This window comes from Lucilia cuprina, chromosome 2 (assembly GCF_022045245.1).
Source record: "Lucilia cuprina isolate Lc7/37 chromosome 2, ASM2204524v1, whole genome shotgun sequence".
NCBI lineage: Eukaryota > Metazoa > Arthropoda > Insecta > Diptera > Calliphoridae > Lucilia > Lucilia cuprina.
This window is the reverse complement of record NC_060950.1, coordinates 26,342,171-26,359,657: the sequence shown is the minus strand read 5'-3', so window position 1 is coordinate 26,359,657 and position 17,487 is coordinate 26,342,171. Positions and strand designations below refer to the sequence as shown.

Below are 17,487 nucleotides of genomic sequence, written 5' to 3'. Positions count from 1 at the left end.
TATCTATCTATCTATCTATCTCTCTATCTACTTATCTATCTATCTATCTATCTATCTATCTATCTATCTATCTATCTATCTATCTATCTATCTATCTATCTATCTATCGATCTGTCTATCTATCTACCAATATGTACTTGTGCGAATAAAAGTAAAATGACCTTCAAATACGTAATAACAAAAAAACAATATAATTCGTGTAAAACATTACTAAGCATGATAAAGCAAGTTCTTACTATGTAGATTTCTATCAAACAATTTACTATGTGAAGTTGAAATTCATGAGTCATTGATTTCTTCTCATGAATACAAAAACCGCAATACATTATGGGTTTATGTAGTATATTCTTCTGCTATGCTTTTTATAAAAATCTTTCTTACTGCTTTCTATAAAAATCTCTAAACATTTAAAAAAATCTTGGTTTCTGTAATTCGATCTAATGTAATCGATCTTTTTTGCAGTACACTTTTGAGGCTTTATTCCGCTCTGAACAGTATGCTTTAGTGGACAATGCCTGCCGTGAGTATTTATTTGTCACCGAATTCTTTATGGTGCGGGGAGCCCAGGCCCAGGATCTGTTTAATCAAATATTGGGCAAAACCTTAACTCTAATGATAGTAAGTTTCGATTTAAGTCTTTTAAAATATAAAAAAAACATAATGTGATTATTCTAACAGAAAAATCTGGAAACCAGTATCCAGGATTGCTATGATACCATAGCCATGTTTTTATGCATTCAATTAATATTTCGCTATCAGTTAATGTGTCATAAAAGATGTGTGCCAGCATTGGATAAGTAGGTTTGATTTTATTAAAAAAATTGAGTGATTTCTAATTTGATATTTAGCAGATATTGGGATTCCTTACAGTCGGTATTTTGGCCACGTTTCGAACATGTATTTCGCTTAAATATACAGAGTATTAGAGATTGTGATCCTACGAAATTTAATAAAGAATTGGGACCTCATTATGTAAGTAAAAATATTAGAAGAGATGAATGTGTATAATTAATATTTCATCTATTTCTACGGATATTTCTTATATCTAGATAACACGCCGCTATGCTGAATTCTCCGCTGCGATTGTGGGCATCTCTGAACATTTCCCCAATGAATTAGTAAGTCGTTTACTTTTGGAACTACAGAATGAGGTAGAATGTTTCATATTACGCATGGCCGCCATATTTCCAACACGCAAGGAACAACTTATTTATTTAATTAATAACTACGATTTAGTTTTGGGTGTGTTAATGGAACATACCCGTGATAATTCAAAAGAAGCTGAAGCTTTTCGTGAACAGTTAAATGCACGCAGTGCTGAGTATGTCGAAGAAATCTTGGCTCCACACTTTGGTGGTATTATACAATTTGTCAAAGAATGTGAACCTTACTATGAAAAGGAACAGTTGGAAGAGTTACGCAAACAGGAACGTAGAAGTCTAGCTTTGGTGGCCAGTTTTTCGGCTAATTGGAAAAAGTCTTTAGAGGAATTAAATCGTGAGGTTTTATTATCATTTCCCTCACTTTTGACCGGCTCTCAATTGTTGCAATTGGCTTTAGCTAGTTTAGTACAATACTATCACAGATTCCATAAGCTCTTGACACCCAATGCTCGGTCTCAGTTGACCAATATACATGTGGTTATGGTAGAAATGAAAAAATATAAATGTAATTATTGAGAACAGCAAATAATTGCCTGTTATTAGAGAACTATTTATAATAATTCCATTAGTTGCTAGAAAGAGAGAGATATAAAATAAGTAAATATAATTTAAGTATTAACACAAATTAAAAGTTTAATTAGCGGTTTGTTTGTTTTTATAATTTTTTAATTTTTTTAATTGAGGAAGGGGTAAAACTTTAGTCCTCATCTTCAAACATCATTTCAACTAAATCCTTGTTGGAACAACGTTCACCATCCAAACGTTGGGGAGATTTCCAACGCAGTAAAGTGGGCAAGAAAACCAAATGTGTGTTGGGATCTTTGCGGAAGGGGCAATTCAAGTCTTTCCAGCTGTAAAAAACAGACAACGTATTTCACAACTGTTAAATAAATTTGTATTCCCACAATCCCTCCACCTCTTGTCCATATTTAATAACTATTTAGCTTTTTTTATACAGCCATATAATGATAAGGCCATAAAGTCATACATAACATAATAATTTCAAGTTCAAATCTGTTGTACTTACTAAGAACGTTCTCCCACATCTACATGAACAAAATGTGATTTTTCTGGAGCCTTTTCCAAAGCATTGTGAATAACCGGCTCGGCTAGAAAAGAAATTTTACCAACTTTATTACCCTTTCAAAACTCGAACTGTATCTTAATTTACCTTTTACACAATAGGGACACCAACTCTCACCATTCTCATTTTTACCTCCCGAAAACAAGACATGTATGGGTTGACCAGAACCTTCTAATTCTTCTACCAATTTTGTGAATTCTTCGTAACCTTTAACGTTGTGTTGTACCACCATGGTTTTGCTATTAATCAACTTCTGTTGTGTGCGTTGTAATGAGTTCAAATGTACTTGACGTTGTGATATTTTATAAATACCACCTATAAAATGCTTTATGGAAGTCGTTTTGTTGTATTTTTTTATGTAAAACTTCCCAAAGAAATGTAGAATTTAAAATTCTTTCGTCACTTGTTTTAGATTGTGCCTGATTGATAATATTAAAAAATATTAGTTGCCGAACTAATGCCAGAGCCCTGCGCCGACAAATGGTAACTGCGGCGGCGGCTTAAAATCGTCTGAAAGCTGGCTAAGTTCTCAAATTTTATATTTTTCAAAGATTTTAAATCAAAGAGCAGGCACAAAATTTGTGTGAGAAATTATGCAGGGATGGAAAAGAAAATAAATTAGATAATTCTTAAAAATTAAAACCAAATCCTTTCACAAAATTTTATTGTTTTTTTTTTCATTCGCATACACACTACACAAACATTGCTCGTACAAACACCGAATTTTTCACGTTTTTATGGACTATCAAAGATACAGATGTAAATTTCACTACGCAACAGGCTTGCACAAATGTAATATATAGATATTTTTGTCAAGCTTCTTGAGTAGTCTATTTAGGCCTTAAGGGATATTGTTTTCACTGACAGGCCACAGTAGGGTTCTATAAATCGACTTTCGAATAATCGAACAATCGACTTTTTGTCGAAAAAAGTAAAAAAGTCAAAGTCGACTATTTTGTTCCAAAAAAGTCGATAACTCGACTATCGTCTATGAAAAAAGTCGAAAAGTCGACTTTGTAAATAAAAGTCGAAAAGTCGGAAAGTCGAAAAATCCACTTTTAATTAAATGAAAAAAGTCGAAAAGTCGACTTTTAACTAAATGCAAAAAGTCGAAAGTCGACTTTTCATAAAATGCAAAAAGTCGACTTTTCGTTTCAACTATAGAACCCTAGGCCACAGTCGAAAAAAGTCGAACAGTCGAAAAAAGTCGAAATGTCGACTATTTATAAAAAAAATATAGTCGAAAAGTCGACTTTTCGTTTCAACTATAGAACCCTACTGGTAACGGTCTTCAGTTGAAGTCCTATTAGAAGAAAACCTAAGACTTCATGTTACAAACATATTAGTAAAATAAAAGTTTTAAAAAAATCGCTAAAAGAAGGACAAACTAAATTGTTTTAAAACCAATTGTTTAAAACCCTTTTAATAACAATTTATGATAAATGAATTTAAAATAAACTGAATTACAAATATTAATTTATTTCATTCAAAAAGTTAAATTTGCAAATTGTCATTTTTATCGCTCTCTTACTCTATTCTTGCAAGTCTTCAAAAGTACGCAACGGGATCCAGTAACAATTGTTGCAAATTATTACAAATTATCGAATAAGCGAACAGTCCTTATATTGAAATACAACCCTTATTCTTCGTCGTTGCCAACTAGTTTGTTTATGTTAGAAGTTAACCGTTAATGTTTAAAATAGGGTTAGTTTTAAATTTTTCTTTACACAGTGGGCGATTATGCTCTAGATACCAGTATTTCTAAATTGTCGAACATTTACTTAAGATTATAATGATTTAAATCGAATTTAGCTAAAATGCTAGTCACACTTTATTCTATTCAATCTTTTATTTTTGTCTTTACTACATTTTTGTAAGATATCACAATGGGAACTTGATGAACCCAAGTATTTGACATAGCCAGGCAATGTCAAGGAAAGAATTTTACTGTTCAATCAAAACTTTGTTAGTTAGTTGGTTAGTTATAAGCGGGAGGTACTATGTTCTTAAACGAAAACACAAATGATAGTAGAGCAAATACAGTATCCACTACTTCCTCTACAACTAAGTTCTGCTCTAAATATGAGATGTTTTGCTAAAAATTACCACATGACACAATGTAAAGTAATACATTTTTATCAAACCATGAGTTCCCATTAGTAATTCCTTGCTCTTATGACCTTTCGATATTCTTTAAGCTCGCAATATCTGGAGTATGGGAAAGTGTATTACATAAATCAAAAATTCATAAATAAAGTTATATAATGATGCAATTCAATATTTTTATTTTAATTCATTAAGCTTTAAACAAAAGATCTTATGAAAAAGTAAATAGAATATAAAGTTAATACTTATTCAGGATCCAATAAACGCTGACGCACATGCCAACGCAAACGGCTGTGAGGACTTTCGCCTGGTATTTGTTGGCGAAAATGATCCCATTCATTTTTATAATACTGATACAAAGCCACCGGATCAGAATTGGGTTTATGCTGACGTCCCTGCGATGTCGAACGACGAACTTAATAAGAAGATATAAAGATTTATGGAAAAACACGATAAGACAAAATATAAAACAGACTTACTTAAAACACTTGAACTGGCTTTACTACGGCCACTGCGAGCACTAGACGATGCTGCAGGACTACGTGCACGCAATGGTCTTTGAGGTTTATCTAGAATAGTGTCATTTGGTCGAGGATCTTGCCATTCTGGTTTTTTCCTAGGTGATCTATGCAAACGTTTTATAGGACCGGTTTTGGTGGTAATGGATTTCTTTTTGTTTTCAGTTTCCTTTTTGTCCGCCCTTTCATCGGCTAATAATTCTTGAACTAAAACTTGAGAATCTAAAGATTTGTTTGAATTATAATGAGTTACAGGCTCTCGGGCTAAATTAACCGTCTGATCTTTAGATACATTTAGCTTTTGTTGTAATTCTTGATTCAAGTTTTTTACAACTTCACAGGGATCTTTAGATTGTTCACATTTTCTTTCTAAATTTGACAATTTTTCCTGCAGTACTTGCGCTACAATATCTTCGATAATAGATCTTAATGAACCTGGCTCGGAAGTATTATGTCTTTCTCTCGAAGTATGACGCAAATTGGAAAGTTTCTCTCGAAGTACCTGTTCAACTATAGATTTTACAGGAGTTTTCTCTTGGCAGTTTTCATTTCCTATTGGTTGCTGTGAATATTTATCATGTAAAATTTGTTTTAAAGTATCTTCTACTAGAGTCTTTATGGATCCTTTATCAGCGTTTATTTCTGCTTTGTTATTTTCTGCTGGACTTTTAGAGTAGCGACCACGAGCTGGTTTATGTGTTATAGGACTATTTTCTAATACATCATGAGAAGTAGAAGAGGTTTCTCCATGATTTCTTTCACCGAGGATTTTTCGATTTGCAACATTTGCTTGTCGACTACTTGTTGGTTTTTCGGAATTAACAGATTTTCTTTTTGCTGTGCCTTGATTCTCCTCGTTTCCTCGTTCGATTTTAGCTCTATAACTGGCTGTTGTTCTGCGGAAAAGACTTTCGTAGTAATCATTCTGTTGAGTATTGACTCCCATGCGTTCTTCATATTTTATTAATTTTCTTAGATCTAAAAGGAAATTTTCCAATAAAAAGGTAAAGGGTTTTATATGTTAATGATGAGTTTAGGATTATGTTATTATTTATGTTTAAAGGAAGTACAAAAATAACTCTAACGATCCTATTGGTTGGAATTCGTTTTGCTATAAATTTGTATAAATATTGTCGAGTCCCTAGTGTAGCTAGTGTGGGAGTTGGAAACCTACTTTTCAGTTTCCTTATTGTCTGATTTATATTAAAAGTGATCCATATATTGCAGAGTTCATAAGGCCTTGTTGGACAAGACTTAAAGGGAAAGCAACCAAGTTACCTTTTTGAAACAAAATGTTGATTTTGCCCCACTGTGCATTCCTTTTTAAGGGCTGGTTTCTTACTACTCAGTTAAACTAGGCTTAACTTGCTGTTAGATTAAACTCGGAACAAATTTAGGCCCACTGTGCATTCCTTTTTAAGGACTGGTTTCTTACTACTCAGTTAAACTAGGCTTAACTTGTTGTTAGATTAAACTCGGAACAAATTTAGGCGGACTTTAACCGATGATTGTGTTTTTCAGTTTTAGATTTAAGTCAAGTTAACTTTGTTAGTATTGCCAAGTTTTCACTCAAAAACATAAACAATGAACAGCTGTTTTTGCAAACAATACTTTTGTAAAATGGAAAATTTTGGAAAAATGTTAAATAAACATTTAAAACAATTTTTGTTCTTCCGAAATCGTTGTTTTATTGTTTTTGTTAATTGTGTTTTCTCACTTATAACTTGAGTTTAATTGACCAATAACACTCTGTTAAACTAAGATAAGAAGTAATGTTACTGTTTACTGAAAAATACAAAATATATATTAAACTAGGTTTAAACAAAGAATGTAGATTAACTTTATCTGAAAAAAATCTCCCTTAAAATAGGATACTGACCCCTATTCTGCATTTCTATTACCAAAGTTGCTAGACGGAGAAAATTTCGATTCGAATTGAAATGCAGAATAGGGGCCAATAAGTAACGTTACTGTTTACTGAAACACACAAAACCTATATTAAACTAGGTATAAACAAAGAATGTTGATTATCTATATCTGAAAAACCCGCCCTAATTAGCATTACAGTTCACTGAGGGCGGGTTTCTTACTCATCAGTTAAACTAGTCTTAACTTGCTGTTAGATTAAACTCGGAACATATTTAGGCGGACTTTAACCGATGATTGTGTTTTTCAGTTTTAGATTTAAGTTCAGTTAACTTTGTTAGCATTGCCAACTTTTCACTCAAAAATATAAACAATGAACAGCTGTTTTCTGCAAACAATACTTTTGTAAAAATTTTGGAAACATATTAAATAAACATTTAAAACAATAATAAATACACATTCGTAATTCAGCTCTGGGTGGAGGAAGACCGTCGTGCGTCGTTGCCATTATCGCTTAAGGGTAATCAGGCCGTCCTTTTTGCTCTGCCTTCGAGAGTTTTACGTTTCAAACAGCATTGGCTAATGTGTGACGTCAGATAACTGTACCGAGTTACAGTTTTTCTTGAGGTGTATAATTGGCCATGTGCATCGTGTTAACTTAACCTAAGTTTTTAATTTGGAACATATGAGCTAGTTTTACTAGCTAGAATTGGTGATGGCGTTGTATAATTTTAATTACTGGCCAAATAAATCTTAGTTTTCGTAACTAAGTAACTTAAAGAACAAACAAACAATAATAAATAAAACATTGTTAATTATGTTTTCTCACTTATAACTTGAGTTTAATTGACCCATAACACTCTGTTAAACTAAGATAATAAATAACTTTACTGATAACTGAAAAGCACGAAACATATATTAAGCCCGGTTTAACCAAAGAATGAAGATTATCTCTACTAGTAAAACCCGCCCTGAAAAACATATATTAAACTAGGTGTAAACAAAGAATGTATATTATCTTTATCTAAAAAAACCCGCCTTAAGAAATAAAACAATAACATTTTCTTTAATTTTTTTTCAATTAAGTTAATTTGTTTTTTTCATTATTTTTATTAATAATATTGCAACATAAAATTGTTACAATTATTTTGTTTTATTTTCATTTGTTTTACTTATTTTTTAATGTATATCCTGTTTGTTTTTTTTTTTTAATTTTCTTTCAAAAAAAAATGTACCACATATTTGTTTGTTATTACATATTTTCTTTTTACGATTATTACATTAAAAATATTACAAGAAATTTTACAATTATGTTTATAATTAATATTAAATATATATATTTAATAATAAATATTGTTTTATTTGAGTTTAGTATATTCTTGAATATTAAATTACGTTTAATTTAAGATGCAGGGATGGTATTTTTTTTTTTTTAAAGAAGACTAAAGAAAAGTGTTGACAACTATAGAATTTTAGAGTGTAGAAAAAAAATCACGAAAAATCTTGATAAACGATTTGAAATAATTATTCAGGTTGAAATCTAAAGACCAAACTATATATTTTGAAAAGATTAAGCTGTGCTAAATTTACTGAATTACTACATCGCTTTGGATTTTTTGAAATATCTTGTTGTAAAGTTTGAAGTAAATCCCTTTTTTTGATCTTATTTGAGACGTTATAAAGGTAATGCCTGTATTGTTTTTTCTTCTCTCTTCTAGATATCTAAAGCAAAGACTCGGTATCCAATTGTAATGGGCGATATCTCAGCAAATATAACAGAATTTTAAACCATTGAATTTCGCCATTACAACGCAACTTTTTTTTTAATTTATCATTGTTTCAACTTTAAGTTAAGATATCTTGAAGAAAATAGAGAATACAACACAGGTTGCTCTTTTATTTTAAGGCCAATGAATATGACTTTCAGATGACTCATAAGTGTTATGAATAAAGGTAACTTCGCCCGTTTTTTTTTCAATATTTAAGCAACGTTATGAAAAAAAACTGTCCAGATTTGGTTTCACAACTTAATCCTTTAGTCTACAATATCCGTTGATCTTTGGATTAATACAATTTATTGGCCTGTTTAATTACTTTTTTTAAAATTTACTACTACAAACTATAGAAATAAGTTTTTTGTATCGTTTCTTTTATAAAATGTTTTGTATTTTGTTTTACTTTTCTTTTTGTTAAACTAAAAGTACTATTAAACATTAACTATAGTTTACATTTATAATTATGTTTTCTTTAGATATTTATATTTATTTATATTAACACTATTTTATAGAGAAAAATATAATTTTACAATTACTACAGAATACAAAGAAAGAAATTTGAAAGTAAAAAAGAAAAAATGTTCATATTGTTTATTTATTTTTATTTTTTTAAAAAAGGGCGGAGAGGAAAACATAATACTCTTAACAAATTTCCATTTAGAAAAAAATTAAAAAAAATTCACGCTTAAAAAAACATTAAACAAAAAATTAACAAAAGAAAGGGAAAATATTATAAGAATTGGAGGGATGTTTTAAAGTTTTAAACAAAACAAAAAAAAGAATAATAATAGTATACTTTCAGGAGGCTTAATTAATAATTTAATAATTTTAAATTTATTAATATTTTATTAAAGTTTTATTTAATTTAGTTTTGTGTTTGTTTTTATTTTTCTATACACATTTTAATCTAATTTATAGTTTTGTTTATAATAAATTACAATAAATATAATTTATATTTAAAAAAAAAATCTATATGAATACAGTTACAACAAGATTTTATTATAGTAATTATCTTTGTAAGCTCTTTAGGAATTTAATTAATTATTTATTGAGCCTTCTTCTTCTTATACTTTTTAACATTTACTGCTTTTTTATTTTCAGTCAAATATGGGTATTAGAATATAACCCTGACCCTATCTACGATAACGAAAACGTCTAAAGGGCGCTCGCAAACGTCGACAGGTGACACGCACCTCTTTCTTTAGAAACTGAGAAATGGCTAAAGATTTGACTGCAGCGGTGGCCGCCTCTGCTGCACAGGTGGCCGCATTAGTGGGAGCATATTTGGATATATCAAATTTTCTTTTTGGCGTTGCATTAGTGTTTGTCGTTCCGCTGCTGTTATTATGCAAAGAATTATTTTGATGATGATGATGGTGGTGGTGATGATGATGATGATCCTCTTCTTCGTTAAGATTATTTGTTGTTCTTAGTTGACTATGGGAATTGCTTAAATCCATATCGGTATCTAAGCCATCGGAGGAAACTGTAAAAATATCTGAATTATCTCCCGCCTTTTCGCTGGGACTAATACAACTACCTAAACTGCCATTGAGTTGAGGTGTTCGACGCAGCGCTCTCATAAATGGTGTGATGGGAGTGGAGGTATGTGCACTATTGGGATTTAATAAGTTACGCATTTTTTCCACTGGACTTTCGGGCAGACAACGCTGTCGTTTTTCTTGTGGTTCATAAGAATCTTCATCTTCATTTTCTATGATTTTGGGTATGATTTTTTTGCATTTCTTATTCAGTTTTTTATTAAATTCCATACTCTTGGACTGCTCGCGTTTTGTGTTACCATTATGCAGTTGTTCCTCTTCATCGGCCTCTTCAATATCAGCATCGGCATCAGAATCGGCTTTTTGTTTTCTTTGTTGCTGCTGCTGCTGTTCCTCCTCCTCTTCCTCATCATCTTCTATAGAGTCGGCTAATGTTTCATTATCTTCTTCTATAACTCGTTCTTCTTCTTCCTCCTCCTCCTCCTCCTCATCAACATCCTCTTCTTCCCCTTCTGCCTCCTCATCATCATTGGCCGTTTGTGAGTCTTCATCTAAAGCCATTTGAGAATCTTCCTCCATTAGCATACTTTCTTCATCATTTTCATTAAACGTTTTACTTAGCTCTCCTCTTAACATGGTATTATCTTCTAGTTCATTCTCGGAATCGGGTGGTGTTATAACACCACTTTCTCGGACATCCTGTTCTTGTGTAGTATCATCTTCATTTATGAAAATATTATCATCCATAACTTCCTGCTTAATGGCGCTACCTTTATTACATTTCTCCTCTCTTATATCGCCATTTTGCAGGAAATAAATTTTATCTTGCATTGACTGTTGCCGCGTTACCGCCTTCTTTTTGATGGCCTTGGGCCAACCAGTGCGATTGGATTTGGGATTTTTACGTTTGCGATAGTATTTGCTCATATGTAATGAATTGAATATGCTAAATTTCTTTGAGCTACTATTGTGAGGAAGGCCATTATCGCCATCCTCCTGTAGACGTTCCGAACTTTGATTGATTAAATCACACAAATCGAAATCACTCGAAAAGTAATCAGTGGCGGGTGGGGTGTTTAGATTGACATCATTTATAGCATCTGTAGCTGTTTTAATATTTTCTGTAAACTCTTTCACTTCCTCAGCATTTTCCTTCTGCTGAAGGTGCTCTTTCTGCTCCTCTTGTTCCTCAGGTGGTGTTGTTATATTAACCGGATCAGGTGTTAGCAAATCATTATCATAATCCTTATTTGCCAATGAGAGAAACTTGTCTATTTGCCATTCTAATAGTTTAGGATTAACATAATCCGTGGTAGCTTTCTTCAAAGCCTCCATAGCTATATTATCTACATCGAATTCTAAAACTCCCTTCTTAGAACCCGTCTTACGTATGGAGGCCAAAATAGTAAGAGGATTTTTACTTATATTATTATAACCCTTTTGACGGCCTCTTCTACGACGTCCTCTGGTTACAGCAGAACTTGTTGTTGGAGGTGGTACAATGGTGTTGGGAGTATTTGATCGCTGACGCGTTAGTGAACCAGAGACCGTTGTTGTTGTAGTTGTTGGCTTATGGCTGCTACCAAACAAATTAACCACACTATTCGATCCTCCTCTACCACGTCCTCTGCCCGAACGAGGTCTTCCTGTTGTTCTTTGCACAAATGGAGGCGAATAATCGTATTTATTGCGTCCCCTTCTCATGCGTTTCACCGTCTCTGATATTTCGGTGGCAAAGCGTAATTCTTCAATGGGCGTGGCCGCCTGTGATCTTGTACGAGGGGAGTTAATAACATTAGGAGCAGGAGATTCTGGCGCCGTTTTTCTAGCAGAAGGTGGTGGTGTTTTAGGCGGTTCTTTTTCTAAAACCCCTTGACCTGCTCTTAATTTTTCCGCTGCCATTGCCAAGACTTTTGTTTCTCTTTCTGTGGGTGTTGAAGGCGGCTCATCTGTCTCTGAATTTGGTTTACTCAGCGAATCCTGTCGCTGTTTTATTATACAACTAACTAAAGCCAACGTTGAAGCATGTTCTCGCGGTGATTTTCTAGGCGGCAGTTCCAAATTGGCCAACATTGATAGTTTGGCCAGTTTGGCACCCATTTTCTTCCATTTACGCTCTACCTGTGCATTTGTACTGCTGCCACAGCTGCTGGCATTGCTATGCGTAGAACCGGCACGGTCATGTCTTGAGGGTACAGAATCTTGATGCGATTCTAGCTCTGTTTTAATTTCCACACTACTGCCTACACTTGCCACACGACTGTTGTCATTGCGCAAACTCTTCACTTGATCTTCGAGTTTTTGACGTTGCATTAGCTCCTGTTGTTCCAATTCCTGACGGTAACGTTGCAACAAATGCAGTTTTTTGTGTTTATGGGCATATGACTTGGTTTCTACGTTATGCGCTGAAGACGAGCAATTTGATTTGGAATGTTCTCGATCTTGTTCATGGCTGCTGTTATGTGGATCTTGTTGTTTCATGTCGTGTGCGGAAGACGTTGAACAATTAAAATCTTCCTGAGATTCCAGTAGGTTAGTTTTATTGTTGAGAGACTCTTTAATTTGCGGCTTTAAATCTAGCTGCAAATCTCTGCGCACATGCAGTTTTTGAGCCCTTCCGTTTTCCTGTTTCTGCTGACTATCCTGACACAGCTTGCAGCAAATTTTCGTTTTGTTATTATCCAAGAGTGTCGTTTCAAACGGTATAGGTCCCAGCTCATAGGGCAGTTTTCGATATTTGGTTGAACCAAAGTACTCATAGTATTTCTCTTCACAATTATCCTGTCGTTTGTAGACCCGATACCATAGATCCGTATCTGGCAGACGTTCAAAGGCATAGCGTATGGCTTTCAAGCGTTCACTTTTGGTGTAGTCGAAATAGCGAGAAGAAGGTGAGGACGAAGACTCCGGTTTTTTAGGTGATGTAACTTTTGTGGGTGATTTCTTGGGAGGTGTTTCAGCAGATTTGGCGGATTTTGCCGAAGATTTTGTTGGAGTTTTTTCTATTGATAACCTTTCGGCTTTCTTCTCCACAAGCTTTGGCTTAGTTATCACATTTGCCGGCTCTTCTTCTGAGTTAGTTTGCAATTCTAATTGTAACTGGGTGATTAGACGACTTTGACGTCTAGCTAAGCGCTCTTCACGTAACGACAAATTCAGCTGAACGGGTGTTTGTTTAGTTGGTTTAGACTTACATGCAGATTTTGACGCAGCTATAGAATTATTCGCTGCTTTTTTGTTCGCTGAAGATTTTGTTTTTCCTTTAGCTGGCTCCACTATGAAATCTTCGTCCTTCTCGTCATCATCGTCGTCATCGCCATCAATGGTAATGTCGTCATCATCTTCATAGTCTTCCACATCGAAACCTTGTATTAGTTTCTTATTATTATTATTTAAAGACTTTTGAGGCTTTTTATTTGAATCCCCCATCCTATCCTCCAATTTCACAACTGATCTACGGCTACAACGCAATGCTCGGGATGTTGTTTGAGCTGTGTTTTTAGGCAACTCATCTTTGCCATCTTCATCATCATCCTCTTCCTCATCTTCGACTTTTTCTTCTTCTTCAGAATCTGAATGTTTTGGCTCTTGCTTTATTTGCAGTTTCTTTGATGTTTTAGACTGTTTAGCAGCAGGAGCTGGAGGAGGTGGTGGTGGCAGTTTCGATTTTGTTGTTGTTTCTAACTTTTGTTTGCTTTTGGCTGCCTCCACTGCAGCTTGTAACAAGCGTGTACTTGTAGTGGCTGCCGTAACAATTGCAGTGGCGGTGCGACTACTTTTGCGTGTAGCCTCTGGCAAAACGATTTTATTGGCAACACTTACTGCCGCTGTAACATTTTGAGTTTTGTTCATGTTGCTTTGTGTTGATGACGTTAGCGATTTTCTTTTCGTTGCTCCGGTTATTGCTGTTGTAGATTTGTTTGTTTCACTTTTCAGTTGTTCATTTGGCTGGATGGGGGTCTTTGGAAAGCTCTGTTTAAACTCCCCTCCCAACGTTGACCTGGACGAAGAAGAGGAGCATACTTTTGACAATCTTCTCTTTGCCTTAATTATGGCCTTTTTGCCATTGTGCTGCATTTGAGGCGGACTGTGTTTGACATCAAAATCATCATCGTTATCCTGTTCTTCGGATGATGAAGAAGACGATGATGTTAAAATCTGCTGAGATGATTGTGTTTGCTGTATGCGATCGGAGGTAGTATGTCGATCGATATCCGTCGGCAAGTCGCTGGAATCACTGCGTTTTTTGGGAAACATAAAGTTTTCAGCCTCGCCATTTAATACTTGCAGTTCTGTGGTGCGTACCTTTTTAAATTTCACTATTATAGAAGGAGAACCCACTACTTTAGAGTCATCATTTAAACCGGCCGCTAATCCTTTTCCCCTGGGAGGTGTACAATTCACTTCAGTGTGGGTTTCTACCACCTTATACAGAGAGTTGGGCGGTAACATGGCACGTATGGGTGGTGAAATAGCAGCTGTAGAAGAGGCCTTTTTCCGAGCCACTGGTGTTTTAACATCCAGTGCTGCTAAAGGTTTCTGAGGACTAGGAGTCTTTGGTGATTTTGCAGCCGTAGTAAGCGTGCAATTCTGAAACTTCTCTGAAGAGTGTTTGCCTTTAGTGGATCTTTTGGATTTTTCCCTTAATGTAGGTGAAAACATTTTGGGCTCCACCGACTTGCGTTTGTGTGTCGAAGAGGATTTCTGTGATTCATCATCCTCATCTTCATCTTCTTCCTCTTCGTTATCTTCCTCATTTTGTTGTTCATGTTCATTTTCACTATTTTGCAAGGGATCTTGTTCAATACACATTAGACTTTCGTGATCTACCTCCATTTCTTCTAGTTCAGTTTTTATTTCCAATTTACGATTCTCATCCAAAAATTTATTTACATCGGCCGAAGAGTGTATCAACGAATCGAGAGCTATAAAATTCTGTGAATTTTTGGCAAAATATTCATGATCTTTCGTTTTTAGGTGTATGGTTAGGGCGTCGTATTCTATTTTACATATTTCACAAACGCCACACTGTTTATCGCTAGAATCTTTTTGCTGTTGAGGAGTTTGATTTTTGCACTTTGCCGTTTGTTTCTGGGAGTTGGCTGGTGATTTAATAAGATCGTTGTTGTCTTTATTTTTAAGATTGTTATGATGATTTTGAGATGATTTCGTACGAGATTTACGTGTCATATTGTCAACCAAAGTGGCGCCGTCTAAAATTTGGCGATTTGGTTCTATGTCCTCAAGCTCTTTGTGTGGTGACAAATCCTTCTTGGGCGACAGTCTAAAAGCACCGTCTTCGCGACTCAATTGGATTTTCGGCCACTCTTGTGGTTTCTTAATAAGATGATAGTACGGACGATAGTTGCGCTTAAGCGATTCAAATTTGATATAGCCACCCTTAAGACTTATAGGTTCTACGGCATAAGACTTGCTATGCGTTTTACTGGAATGATCCAAGTAATCTTTGAGTTCGTGTTGGACTTTTTTGAAAAATCTTAAAGCGATTTCACACTGCCAAACCACATAAGGTAGCGGTGGTGTAGCATTATTAGATAAACTTTGCTTATGTTTGAGTGGTGTAACAGAGCTGTTTTGTTCTAAAGAGTTTACCTTGCTCTGAGAAGGATGATGATGATGACTGGTGGTGGGCGTGGATACGTTTATAGTACTCAGTCTGCGCGCACGATTTAATATGGCATCTGCTCTTGAATTCCTAATGGGTTTCTTGTTGCTGGCAAGTCCATTATTTGGTTTTGATGAGTCAACTAGGCAATCCAATGAGTAGGGCGTCTGTGGGGTCTGCGGTGTTTGGGGCGTTTGTGGTGTACCCGGACAGCTTGTGTTGTTGTTTGTATTATTGCTAGTACTATTTGTCGGCGCTGCAATAGGCTTGTCAGTAACAAAATGCGTTACACTGGGTGTAAGAAAAAACTCTAGTGAACCACCCAAAAGTTTGATTTGTTCCTCTATACGTTTGGTAAGTTGATGATCTCGTATATCCAAGTAAAATTTAAAATGACACAAAGGTTTCTTACATTTGACTACTTTTACAGCAGGACTGCGTTTTGTAACATCCGATGCAGTTGTGGCAGTAGCTGCTGCTGCTGTAGTTGTTGGTGTTTGTTGTAATAAAGCTGCAGAGGCAGTTGTTGCGTTCCTGCTAGTAGGTGTTGTTGGCAATTGTTGCTGCTGCTGTTGTTGCTGAATTTTAAATTTGCATTTACTGTTGATTTCCGATTGTGGTTGCATACCTTTAAGCGCAATATGGCTATATCGTTTCATATTTGTTTCACATATAATAATTTATAAGGATACACAAGGAAGTGGCGTTTATATATTATTTTAGCAATGACAGTGGCGCAATTATTTGTTTTTTTTTTAGTTAATTAAAAATCCGCATACGTTTTTGTTTTTTGTTGGATGAAAAAAGAGAAGAACAGAAAGAAAAAAATACAAAAAATCGTAATCAGTTATAAAATTTCCAAACATTTTCTTAAAAACAAAAAATCTTAATTTTAAACTGTTAGTACAAAAATTGTACAATTGAACAAAAAGCCAAACTCACACGACGCATGCGCACACACCTTCCTAGCAAATGAGATAAAATGAAAATAAAGAATGAAATAAAAGAAGAAACAAGAGGAGCCAAAAAAATCTGGTCATACACACACATTAAAACACAAAGAAACAATGGAAGACAGATGTTCGAGATCATCCCTTGTTAGCACAAAAAAATAATAATAGATAATTCAAACATCTGATCCTGTGAAAAGGATATGTGCAACTCTGTAAGGGGTGAATATAATTTAAAATTCACCTTTAACAACTGTTAATGGATTGGAATTTAATGATGTTTTTGAAATAGAGTTATAAACATGTTGAATGTTTTCCCCAGAATGTTATAGGTCAGAGAAGGAGAATATAAATTATGACTAGACTATAGACCAAAGTATATACTAGAGACTATAGACTAGATTATATACTAGACTACAAGAGTATAGACATAACTAAAACCAAGACTACCGACTAAACTATAGATTTAACTATTGGCAAGACTATAGACTAGACTATGGAACGAACTATTAACTAGACTATTGACTAGACTAAAGACTAGACTACAGTCTAGACAATGGACTAGAAAATAGACTAGAATTTAAACTATAGACTAGACTATAGACTTGACTATTGACTAGACGAAAGACTAGACCATAAACTAGACTATATTATAGACTAAACCATAGACTAGACTATAGACTATTCTATAGACTAGACTATAGACTATTCTATAGACTATTCTATAGACTAGACTATAGACTATTCTATAGACTATAGACTATTCTATAGACTAGACTACAGACTATTCTATAGACTAGACTACAGACTAGACTATAGACTAGACTATAGACTAGACTTTAGACTAGACTATAGACTAGACTATAGACTAGACTATAGACTAGACTATAGACTAGA

At 34.3% G+C, this 17,487-nt stretch overlaps 3 protein-coding genes across 3 annotated transcripts in view; 1 reads left to right on the top strand and 2 right to left on the bottom strand.

The window, feature by feature from the left end:
- Positions 1-447: 447 nt before the first annotated feature.
- On the top strand, positions 448-1,818 carry LOC111683704 (vacuolar protein sorting-associated protein 52 homolog; the record flags this gene model as incomplete). The annotated part of the gene is made up of 4 exons (XM_023445805.2): positions 448-618; positions 679-797; positions 852-972; positions 1,050-1,818. Coding segments are annotated over 4 exons (1,041 nt in total), but the record flags the coding sequence as incomplete, so codon positions are not given.
- Positions 1,771-2,698, bottom strand: LOC111683705 (thioredoxin domain-containing protein 17). The gene is made up of 3 exons (XM_023445806.2): positions 2,335-2,698; positions 2,191-2,272; positions 1,771-2,014 (listed from the first exon to the last, which is right to left on the bottom strand). The coding sequence occupies exons 1-3, from the start codon at positions 2,477-2,479 to the stop codon at positions 1,861-1,863; spliced, it is 381 nt and encodes a 126-aa protein (XP_023301574.1). The 5' UTR covers positions 2,480-2,698; the 3' UTR covers positions 1,771-1,860.
- Positions 2,699-9,472: 6,774 nt separating this feature from the next.
- Positions 9,473-17,487, bottom strand: part of LOC111683710 (protein chiffon) — a 13,770-nt gene continuing 5,755 nt past the window's right edge. Inside the window, exon 2 of the mRNA XM_023445811.2 lies at positions 9,473-16,285. Coding sequence (XP_023301579.2) covers positions 9,646-16,266 — 6,621 coding nt within the window. The 5' untranslated portion in view covers positions 16,267-16,285 and the 3' untranslated portion in view covers positions 9,473-9,645. The remainder of the gene's footprint in view (positions 16,286-17,487) is intronic.